Source organism: Salvelinus fontinalis, chromosome 13 (assembly GCF_029448725.1).
Source record: "Salvelinus fontinalis isolate EN_2023a chromosome 13, ASM2944872v1, whole genome shotgun sequence".
In the NCBI taxonomy this organism is placed as follows: domain Eukaryota; kingdom Metazoa; phylum Chordata; class Actinopteri; order Salmoniformes; family Salmonidae; genus Salvelinus; species Salvelinus fontinalis.
In genome coordinates, this window is record NC_074677.1 from 44,936,866 (window position 1) to 44,948,684 (window position 11,819).

At 43.8% G+C, this 11,819-nt stretch overlaps 1 protein-coding gene across 1 annotated transcript; it reads left to right on the forward strand.

The window, feature by feature from the left end:
• Positions 1-3,522: 3,522 nt before the first annotated feature.
• On the forward strand, positions 3,523-10,379 carry pgap2 (post-GPI attachment to proteins 2). Its single transcript, XM_055943003.1, has 6 exons — positions 3,523-3,874; positions 4,219-4,387; positions 4,936-5,185; positions 5,407-5,513; positions 8,345-8,453; positions 9,664-10,379. Exons 2-6 carry the CDS (start codon positions 4,220-4,222, stop codon positions 9,792-9,794), a joined length of 765 nt encoding a protein of 254 aa, XP_055798978.1. The 5' UTR covers positions 3,523-3,874; position 4,219; the 3' UTR covers positions 9,795-10,379.
• The last annotated feature ends 1,440 nt before the right edge of the window (positions 10,380-11,819 follow it).

Here is an 11,819-nt window from a genome sequence, read left to right on the forward strand (position 1 = left end):
TCTTCACTGTCAAACGCTCCCTAAAAAACTTCTGCAGGCAGGCGTTTCAAATCGAACTGGCCTGGGGTTCCTGGAAGGATATTGACCTCATCCCATCAGTAGAGGATGCCTGGTCATTCTTTAAAAGTAAATAAGCATGCCCCATTCAAAAAATGTAGAACTAAGAACATATATAGCCCTTGGTTCACTCCAGACCTGACTGCCCTCGAGCAGCACAAAATCATCCTGTGGCGGACTGCACTAGCATCAAATAGTCCCCACGATATGCAACTTTTCAGAGAAGTCAGGAACCAATACACAGTCAGTCAGGAAAGCCAAGGCTGGCTTTTTCAAACTGAAATTTGCATACTGTAGCTCCAACTCCCAAAAGTTTTGGGACACTGTAACGTCCATGGAGAAAAAGAGCACCTCCTCCCAGCTGCCCACTGCACTGAGGCTAGGTAACACTGGCACCACCGATAAATCCACGATAATCGAGAATTTCAATAAGCATTTTGCTATGGCTGGCCATGCTTTCCTCCTGGCTACCCTGGCCAACAGCTCCACACCCCCCGCATCTACTTGCCCAAGCCTCCCCAGCATCTCCTTCACCCATATCCAGATAGCAGATGTTCTGAAAGTGATGCCAAACCTGGACCCGTACAATTCAGCTGGGCTAGACAATCTGGACCCTCTCTTTCTAAAATGATCCGCCGCCATTGTTGCAACCCCTATTACTAGTCTGTTCAACATCTCTTTCGTATCGTCCGAGATCACTAAAGATTGGAAAGCTGATGCGGTCATCCCCCTTTTCAAAGGGGGTGACACTAGACCCAAACAGTTTCAGACCTATATCCATCCTGCACTGCCTTTCTAAAGTCTTCGAAAGCCAAGTTAATAAACAGATCACTGACTATTTTCGAAACCCACCGTACCTTCTCCGCTGTGCAATCCAGTGTCCGAGCTGGTCACGGGTGCACCTCAGCCACGCTCAAGGTCCTAAACGATATCATAACTGCCATTGATAAAAGACAGTACTGTGTAGCAGTCTTCATCGACCTGGCCAAGGCTTTCGACTCTGTCAATCACAGTATTCTTATCGGCAGACTCAACAGCCTTGGTTTCTCAAATGACTCAAATGCCTCGCCTGGTTAACCAACTACTTCTCAGAGTTCAGTGTGTCAAATCGGAGGGCCTGTTGTCCGGACCTCTGGCAGTCTCTATGGGGGTACCACAGGGTTCAATTCTCGGGCCGACTCTTCTCTGTATATATCAACGATGTCGCTCCTCCCAGATCCACCTCTACGCAGACGACACCATTCTGTATACATCTGGCCCTTTGGAGACTGTGTTAAACAAACCTCCAAACGAGCTTCAATGCCATACAACACTCCTTCTATGGCCTTTAACTGCTTTTAAATGCTAGTAAAACTAAGTGCATGCTCTTCAACCGATTGCTGCCCACACCCTCCCGCCTGACTCGCATCACAACTCTGGACGGTTCTGACTTAGAATATGTGGACAACTACAAATACCTAGGTGTCTGGCTAGACTGTAAACTCTCCTTCCAGACTCACATTAAACATCTCCAATCCAAAATTCCATTTAGAATCGGCTTCCTATTTCGCAACAAAGCCTACTTCACTCACGCCGCAAAACATACCCTCATAAAACTGACTATCCTACCGATCCTCGACTTCGGTGATGTCATTTGTAAAATAGCCAAAAAACACTCTACTAAGCAAACTGGAAGCAGTCTATCACAGTGCCATCCGTTTTGTCACCAAAGCCCCATATACCACCCACCACTGTGACCTGTATGCTCTCGTCGGCTAGCCCTCGCTACATATTCATCGCCAGACCCACTGGCTCCAGGTCGTCTAAGTCTTTGCTATGTAAAGCTTCGTCTTCTCAGCTCACTGGTCACGATAACAACACCCACCCGTAACACGCGCTCCAGCAGGTATATCTCACTGGTCATCCCCAAAGCCAACACCTCCTCTGGCTGCCTTTCTTTCCCGTTCTCTGCTGCCAATGACTGGAATGAATTGTAAAAATCGCTGAAGTTGGAGACTTATTTCCCTCACTAACTTTAAACATCAGCTATCTGAGCAGCTAACCGATCGCTGCAGTTGTACATAGCCCATCTGTAATAGCCCATCCAATGTACCTACCTCATCCCCATATTGTTTTTATTTGTACTTTTCTGCTCTTTTCCACACCAGTATTTCTACTTGCACATCATCATCTGCACATCTATCACTCCAGTGTTCATTTGCTGAATTGTAATTACTTTGCTACTACCTCACCCCATTTGCACACAGTGTATATGGACATATTTTTGTTTTCTATTGTGTTATTGACTGTACGCTTGTTTATTCCATGTGTAACTCTGTGTCGCACTGCTTTGCTTTATCTTGGCCAGGTCGTAGTTGTAAATGAGAACTTGTTCTCAACTGGCCTACCTGGTTAAATAAATAAAGGTGAAATAAATAAGTAAATAAACTCTTGTGCAGACATTTAGAAACTAAACATGACAATTTGAAAAATTAGCCACAGGAGTTTTTTGAACGAGAAAGGAGATGACTTTCGAGTAGTAAGAGATGTATAAAAGCAACAGATACCATTAATAAGAAGGGGCTAGAAGCGTCCTATATGGTGAGCTACCGAGTGGCTAGGACAGGCAAGCACCATACTATTGTGGAGGACTTAATTATTCCTGCTGCCGCGGATATGGCTGGGACAATGCTGGGGGAAAAGGCCCAACAATGCCTTCATCAAACAACACTATTTCACGATGCATCAGTGACATGGCAGGAGATGTTTTGAAACAATTACTGCTTCGCATACAAGCCAGGGAATTCTGTGTTACTGCTGGATGAATCAACAGACGTGGCGGGCCTGGCACAGCTCCAGAGTTTCTTGCCTTTTACAAATCGCGCTGTTAAGACACTGATGCCCTTTGCAACCACGTACCTACGTGAGAGGGGATTCTCGGCCCTCACTAGCTTGAAAACTAAATACAGGCACAGACTGTGTGTGGAAAATGATTTAAGATTGAAACTCTCTCCAATACAACCCAACATTGCAGAGTTCTGTGCATCCTTTCAAGCACACCCTTCTCATTAACCTGTGGTGAGTTATTCACAATTTGATGAACAAATAAGGTTTTATATGTAAGATGGCTAAATCAAGAGCAAAATTATTGATTATTATTTGTGCCCTGGAGCTCTTTTTCACTTCCCAGGGGCCGGGTTTTGACAAACTCACACTCATTCTTATGTTTAATAAATGTATAGTGATTCGTAAATCGTATAGTGTTTGTGTGGCAGGCTTCAATGATGGCAAAAAACGAAATTTGAGAGTACGCTGACCCTGGTGCTAGAGGGGGTACGCAGCTGGAGGTTGAATGTTTGAAGGGGTACGGGACTATACAAGTTTGGGAACTGATTTACATAAATAAACTCATTGCTTGTTGGGCGAAACAACGAAATAACGCCGCCTGCTGGAGGGAGACAGATTTTCCGAGTTGTGCCTTTACTTTCCCCTCTGGTTTAAATTATACCAGTTTGGCTGTGCATGGCGGACTTTCTTCCGGGTGCAGCTCATAGTATTTTTCGCCTACAGCTGTTTTACCATTAGATTCAACAAGCTAACGGATTACTAAACTATCAGCACAGTATACTCACACCACTGATAACGATTACTTTACACTAACTAGCTACAGATCTCAATTTGAACGACCTCTTTGAGAACCGGTAGCTTGTTACCTCTTGACTTTAGCCAGCTAGCTAACGCTTGTTAACGTTAGCCATAATGGTCGTCTGGTGGATGAGACCGGGTGGAAGGCTATGAAATCCAGCTCCCAGTCGGGATAGCTTTGGAGGGAAGCCAGGTAGGCTACCGTGTGTTTCCATACTAGTTATATTTGGTTGATTTATTATTGTGGTTCATTTCAAAATGCATGCCAGAGCAGCTAACTAGCGAATATTCTGTCATGTTAACCTAACGTCAGCTAGCTGACTGGTTTGGCCATAATTATCCGCGCATGCGCCGATGGTCGGCCATAGTAGCTAGTTGGTTATTGAAATACAGCAAATAACGTTATGTAGCTTTTATTACTCTACTAGCCAACTGTCCAAGCATCCATGTTAAAAATAAAGTAGCCAAACGGTTATCAATGAAGGAGCTCGGCTAACGTTAGCTGTTCCATTTGTTTGGGTGATGTTTTGTTGACAGGATGCTGCAGGGACTGTACGGAAGTCTGGATCGGGACAAGCCGCTGATCCGGCTTCCTTTCACGGACTTTGCCGTTGGGACTGTCTTGCTGGCTCTAACCGGTCTGATAGCCTGCATCGTCATTTCTCTGATGTTCCATTTCGATGAGTCTACCTATACCCACTGTCAGGTGAGTAGTTCACCTCACTCCCGGTCTGTGTCTTTCTGTCTGTCTTGTCTCTCTCGCTGTCCATTGACACTTCATCTCAAGGTTTTTGACTAGGGAGGTTTTCCTATTTGTTTTTGTTAGTCCATTGTTGTTATTGTCCCAAAATGTATTAAATGTCAGCATTCAAGATATTTAACTTTAAAAATACATAAATATAGCAGGTATGATGCATGCATCATACCGGCTGTATTTTGAAAGTTAAATATCTTGGATGCTGACATGTAATACATTTTGGGACAATAACAACAATGGACTAATGAAACAAATACCAAAATATACTTTTTGGGTGGAATTTTCCTTTAAATAAGGGCCTATGTTGCACTTTGATAAGTGCAGTATTAGCTCAGCTATATGCAGAATGTTCTACACTACACATGCTACACTACTGGTAATACTGACAATGTGTGTATCGCCTAAATAAATACAGCATTGTAGAACGTGCTACACTACATATACAAATAACACTCCATTGACTGACCTCTCCTCATGCTGCACCTCCTCTCCACCAGGTGTCCAACTACCTACCCTCCATCAGTGCGTCTATCAGTCTGGTCCCTGAGCGCTATATATGGAGGTTCTGTATCGGCCTGCACTCGGCCCCTCGTTTCCTGGTGGCTGCGGCCTACTTCAGCTTCTACCGCGGACGGTTTGCTAAGAGCTTCCCTGACATGGCGCTTAGCGTCCTGGCTCTCATAGCTGCTCTGGCTGAGAACGTAGGCCTGCTGTTACTCACCTATGTGTCCTCTACTGAGACCTACAGTGAGTACCGGTAGATGTGCACAAGCATGCATCAAGCATACACACACATATATGCACACACGCACTGCTTCGCATTCCAAGTTAGGACATGGGCTAATGCATCGTACACATGCATTCATACACCCTGCATTAATGTCCACTTCATTTTAGCGTAAGTGACAGATGTGTGTTATGTGCTGGTGTTTTAGAGTTACATTCGCTGCTGGGTTTGTGTTCGGCAGGTGTTCACAAGAACGGTTTTATCACGTTTGCCGCCTGCTCTCTTCTGCACATGCTCATTACCTGCAGACTGTGGCAGGTGATTAAGAAGTTCAGTCTCAACCCCGAGGTAGAGTACACGCCCTCATTCCCTCGCCTTACCGTGCGTGTGCCTGCGTGCATGTTTCTTATTTGTGCTGTGTGCCTTCGTATTGCCATGCCTCTTCAGTCCTTGAGTACTAGTGTAATCCTCGTTGTGTTATCCCACTTTTTAAGACTCGTCATAAATGTCTCAATATCCTACTAAAAAAAGCTACTGTTCATTCTGTTCATCCTGTACTTGGAACAGGACCCCTTTTAAAAAAATGTTATATGGGATTTTCAGATTTTATTGAACAGATAGTGAAAGAGGATGACAGTGGGGTATGATATATATTCCATTGTAATTTTCGGTCCTTGATCTACAAAAAAGACCAGGTCAAACTGAAAAGAAATGTACCGGTAGTCTATTTTTAATTCCTTTGTAAACATTTGGAAAAACAATTTCATTGTTTGTCTGTTTCAAAATAGTAAATGTAGTAAATAAAAATGTTATATGGGATTTTCAGATTTTATTGAACAGATAGTGAAAGAGGATGACAGTGGGGTAAGAGATATATATATATGAGAGAGGTTGTATGAAAGGGGAGTAGGCTGGACTCAAACCTATGCCATTACTGTAGATGTGTGCCAGAGGCTGGGTCATTACTGCTACAGCAGCCATGCCAGAGAACAGGACCCTTTCTCACCACCCCATGACAGTGTTGAGCTACTGTTACCAGGGACCCTATTAATAAAGAGTCTAGGATCAGTTATGCCTTTTGATCATAATATAATTGGACAGAGAGACCTGATCCTAGATTAGCATTGCTGCTTTGAGATGCTTTTTGAATACCAGAGAGCTCATTATGGCCCTGGCTCATTATGGACACACACTAATCTCTGATAGCCTTTCAACACACATTGAGCCACAGTTTCAACACCAGCAAACAGGTGTGGAAATTAATTTATAACCACACACAGAACTATGATGGTGTCACCCGAGGTGTACAGTTGAAGTTGGAAGTTTACATACACAGCCAAATACATTTAAACTCAGTCTTTCACAATTCCTGACATTTAATCATAGTAAAAATTCCCTGTCTTAGGTCAGTTCAGATCACCACTTTATTTTAAGAATGTGAAATGTCAGAATAATAGTAGAGATTTATTTCAGCTTTTCTTTCATCACATTCCCAGTGGGTCTGAAGTTTACATACACTCAATTTGTATTTGGTAGCATTGCCTTTAAATTGTTTCACTTGGGTCAAATGTTTCGGGCAGCCATCCACAAGCTTCCCACAATAAGTTGGGTGAATTTTGGCCCATTCCTCCGGACAGAGCTGGTGTAACTGAGTCAGGTTTGTAGGCCTTGCTCACACATGCTTTTTCAGTTCTGCCCACAAATTTTCTTTAGGATTGAGGTCAGGGCTTTGTGATGGCCACTCCAATACCTTGACTTTCTTGTCCTTAAGCCCTTTTGCCACAACTTTGGAAGTATGCTTGGGGTCATTGTCCATTTGGAAGACCCAGTTACGACCAAGCTTTAACTTCCTGACTGATGTCTTGAGATGTTGCTTCAATATATCCACATTTTCTTACCTCATGATGCCATCTATTTTGTGAAGTGCACCAGTCCCTCCTGCAGAAAAGCACCCCCACAACATGATGCTGCCCCCCCCCCCCCGTGCTTCAAGGTTGGGATGGTGATCTTCGGCTTGCAAGCCTCCCCCTTTTTCCTCCAAACATAATGATGGTCATTATGGCCAAAAGGTTCTGTTTTTGTTTCATCAGAGCAGAGAACATTTCTCCAAAAAGTACGATCTTTATCCCCATGTGCAGTTGCAAACTGTAGTCTGGTTTTTTATGGAGGTTTTGGAGCAGTGGCTTCTTCCTTGCTGAGTGGCCTTTCAGTTGTGTCGATATAGGTCTCGTTTTACTGTGGATATAGATACTTTTGTACCTGTTTCCTCCAGCATCTTCACAAGGTTCTTTGCTGTTGTTTTGGGATTGATTTGCACTTTTCGCACCCAAGTACGTTCATCTCTAGGAGACAGAAGGTGTCTCCTTCCTGTGCGGTATGATGACTGCGTGGTCCCATGGTGTTTAAACTTGCGTACTATTGTTTGTACAGATGAATGTGGTACCTCCAGGCGTTTGGAAATTGCTCCCAAGGACGAACCAGACTTGTGGAGGTCTACTTTTTCTTTCTGAGGTCTTGGCTGATTTATTTAGATTTTCCCATGATGTCAAGCAAAGAGGCACTGAGTTTGAAGGTAGGCCTTGAAATACATTTACAGGTACACCTCCAATTGACTCAGGCTAATTAACATAAGTTACCAGAAGCTTCTAAAGCCATGATGTCATTTTCTGGAATTTTCCAAGCTGTTTAAAGGCAGTGAACTTAGTGCATGTAAACTTCTGACCCACTGGAATTGTGATACAATGAATTATAAGTGACATAATCTGTCTGTAAACAATTGTTGGAAAAATGACTTGTGTCATGCACAAAGTAGATGTCCTAACCGACTTGCCAAAACTATAGTTTGTTAACCAGACATTTGTGGAGTGGTTGAACAACGAGTTCTAATGACTCCAACCTAAGTGTATGTAAACTTCCGACTTCAACTGTATGCGTTTGAGTCCACAGCTTATGTATTGTTAGTGTGTGGCTCGGTCTGTTCAAAGCAGGGGAAGTGGGTTACACACACTGGGACCAACCCAACTACCCTCACCAGTCTGAGGCACTCTGAACTCACTGTTCCAACACCACCTGTTCTGTTTCCATTTGAACCGCTCTGTTTGTCTCCATCTCTTTCTTCCTCTCTCTGTCTCAATCTCTCTTTCTGTTTGTCGGTGGCTCTCTTTCTCTGTCTCTCCCAGGAGATCACGTCGTTTCGTTGGAAGGTGCGTCTCTTTCTCTTCAATGTCAGCTTTTGTTTGGTCGCCGCCTACTTTTTCAGACGCCACAACAAGTACTGCGAACCCATAAGTGAGTTTTTCGGCATCCTTATTGGAACCCTATTCCCTATATAGTGTACTACTTTTGAACAGATCCCCACCCATTCTTTTTTTATTATGCCCTTCTTTCCTCTCTGCTCAGTCAATCAGGTCCTGAAAATGTCATGTTTTGTAATATACATCACCCTGTAGTAGAGGAAGTTTGAGTAGAAGTTGTCTGTGTGTTTAGGGCTTCGTTTCTCCATTTCCCTCATATCTTTGTCAACCCCGTCTTTACCAGTAATGATAACACCAATACTACAGTTTGAGACCTCTGCTCCTTTCACCTCCACCCCAGCTGGTTTCTCGCTCCTGTCTCTTCTAGTGTACACATTCCCTCTACTCTTTTGTAACATGCTATGTATATCACATGTATGAATGTACACTACATTATTAAAAGGATGTGGACACCCGCTCGTCTAACATCTCATTCCAAAATCATGGGCATTAATATAGAGTTGTCCCCCCCCCCTTTGCTGCTATAACAGCCTCCACCCTTCTGGGAAGGCTTTCCACTAGATGTTGGAACATTGTTGTGGGGACTTGCTTCCATTCAGCCACGAGAGTATTAATGAGGACTGGCCGTGATGTTGGGCGATTAGGCCTGGCTCCAGCCAACGTATGGCGTTGCGCATGGTGATCTTAGCCTTGTGTGCGGCTGCTCAGCCATGGAAACCAAGAACAGTTCTTGTGCTACGTTGCTTCCAGAGGTAGTTTGGAACTCGGTAGTGAGTGTTGCAACCGAAGACGGAATATATTTCCGTGCTTCAGCAATCGGCGGTCCCATTCTGTGAGCTTGTGTGTCCTACCACTTCGCGGCTGATCCTAGACGTTTCCACTTCACAATATCAGCACTTTCAGTTGACTGGGGCAGCTCTAGCAGGGCAGAAATTTGATGAACTGACTTGTTGGAAAGGTGGCATCCTATGACGGTGCCACATTGAAAGTAACTGAGCTCTTCAGTAAGGCCATTCTACTGCCAATGTTTGTCTATGGAGATTGCATGACTGTATGCTCAATTTTTGTACACCTGTCAGCAATGGGTGTGGCTGAAATAACCAAATCCACTATGTAGGGGTGTCCACATACTTTTGTATATATAGTGTATCTCTCTCCTTCACTGAGACAAGTGACTGATAACTGACTGATGTCATCTCATTTACTCCCTCCCTCTCTTTCTTTCTCCCACCCTCCCTCTCCAGTCTACACTCTGTTCGCGCTATGTGAGTACCTGGTGGTGCTCTCCAACATGGCCTTCCACATGACGGCATTCTGGGACTTTGGAAACAAGGAAGTGATGGTCACCACTCCACCAGAGGACAAACGCTATTGAAGACTGAGCGCGACGGAGGAGACACCGCTACTCTTGTTAGTTTTTACCTTGTTCTTTAGAACCTGACGGACAACTATAAAAGCACACAGCAAGTTTATTCACCCAAAGGGTCAGACAGCTGAACAGACAAAGACATATTCACACAAGTACTGGTAAATGACCCTTTCTCTTACGCTGAGCCCTCTACCTACACATCTGAACAGCCAATACACCTCTTTTGCGATACAGAAGATTAGTGATATCTGTTCTTCCTCACTTCATCTGACCTGACCTCTTGCCCAAATTCCTCACTCCTCCCCAACTCACGGCTGTCCTTGTACCAGACTGTGACCCTTCTCCTTTCCATAGGATACCTGATGTTTAACAATAACATGTTCTGACGGAACGTAAAACCTTCTACATTCCCCTCTCTCCCTCTGTAACATGAATAAGGATATTTCATATTTTATCAAGTTTATAACCCATCAGTTCCCCCTTTGAACATTAATTCCATACTGTTCAACATTATATAAACTTGGAAATGACTTATAAATAAACAAACAATGATAATGAAACATGACCAAAAAATAAAACATGATTACCATTCACAGTTGATTATTATGTTTACAAATCCAAGACTTAATGGCCTCTGTTCTATAATCACACTTTTGACTTTCCCCATTTCAGCTTCTGGTTCCTAAGAGAGTGATAGCACAAGACTTGAAAAGCAAAAAGAAACACAAGACATAACAGTATTAATGTGTTAAGCTGTGCATAATTATATATGCAAAGACAAAACCAAAGTTTGATAACATGACAATTCCCACTCTCTCTTTGCCTGACTATGCTTTCAGGATACTTTTCGCCTGGGTTCCACAAAAATGAAGGCCCTAAAAAAAACTCATGCTTTCACCCAGTCTTCCCCGAACAAAGGCTCCAAGAAGTGTTCCCAAGCCATGTCCTTTTCACTTTGTTCCCCATCTCCTTCTTCCTCCATAGCCACTCAATATACACATGCGGTGGCTTTAACCAACTTTACCTCATCTTGAGGTAACTCAACACTGTATATATGTTTCACATCAATGCCCTCAGAAGATGATATACCAACAGTGCTACCAAGGTAACCCCTGCTACTACTAACACTGCCCTCAGAAAATGATATCCCAACAGTGTTACCAAGGTAACCCCTGCTAATACTAACACTGCCCTCAGAAGATGATATCCCAACAGTGCTACCAAGGTAACCCCTGCTAATACTAACACTGCCCTCAGAAGATGATATCCCAACAGTGCTACCAAGGTAACCCCTGCTACTACTAACACTGCCCTCATAAGATGATATCCCAACAGTGTTACCAAGGTAACCCCAGCTACTACTAACACTGCCCTCAGAAGATGATATCCCAACAGTGTTACCAAGGTAACCCCTGCTACTACTAACACTGCCCTCAGAAGATGATATACCAACAGTGTTACCAAGGTAACCCCTGCTACTACTAACACTGCCCTCAGAAGATGATATCCCAACAGTGCTACAGCGACTTCTGTGAGAATAGCTATGGAATCTGTCTCCTATTATCTTCAAGGTTTACTGATAGGTCTACAACTGAACCTTATAGATGCTCCCTACCTATCCCAACTCATCCGGTTCCCTATCCACCAACATCCCCAATGACCTCCTGTGTTCTGCTACAGTCAGTACCTGTGGATAATACTTCCCTGTGCTCAAGTTAGGTACACAATGGTGTTGGTAGACCCTATTGCTACTCATTAGACCCTATGATCACTCGGCTACACATGCCTCTCCCTAATGTCAATATGCCTTGTCTATTGCTGTTTTGGTTAGTGATTATTGTCTTATTTGACTGTAGCCCTGCCCAATATGCCTTAGATAGCCCCTTTGTCTCACCCCCTACACATGCGGTGACCTCACCTGGCTTATCTGGTGCCTCTAGAGACAAAACCTCAAATCGTCACTCAATGTCTAGGTTTACCTCCACTGAACTCACATCCTACCATTCCATTGTCTGTACGTTATGCCTTGAA

What these genes read in the sequence shown, in the direction of transcription:
- pgap2 (XM_055943003.1), top strand. Translation starts at nt 4,220, where the DNA reads ATGCTGCAGGGACTGTACGGAAGTCTGGATCGGGACAAGCCGCTGATC. An exon ending in GTCCTCTACTGAGACCTACA is followed by an intron (nt 5,186 to 5,406) that starts GTGAGTACCGGT and finishes TGTGTTCGGCAG; the next exon opens with GTGTTCACAAGAACGGTTTT. An exon ending in CAAGTACTGCGAACCCATAA is followed by an intron (nt 8,454 to 9,663) that starts GTGAGTTTTTCG and finishes CTCCCTCTCCAG; the next exon opens with TCTACACTCTGTTCGCGCTA.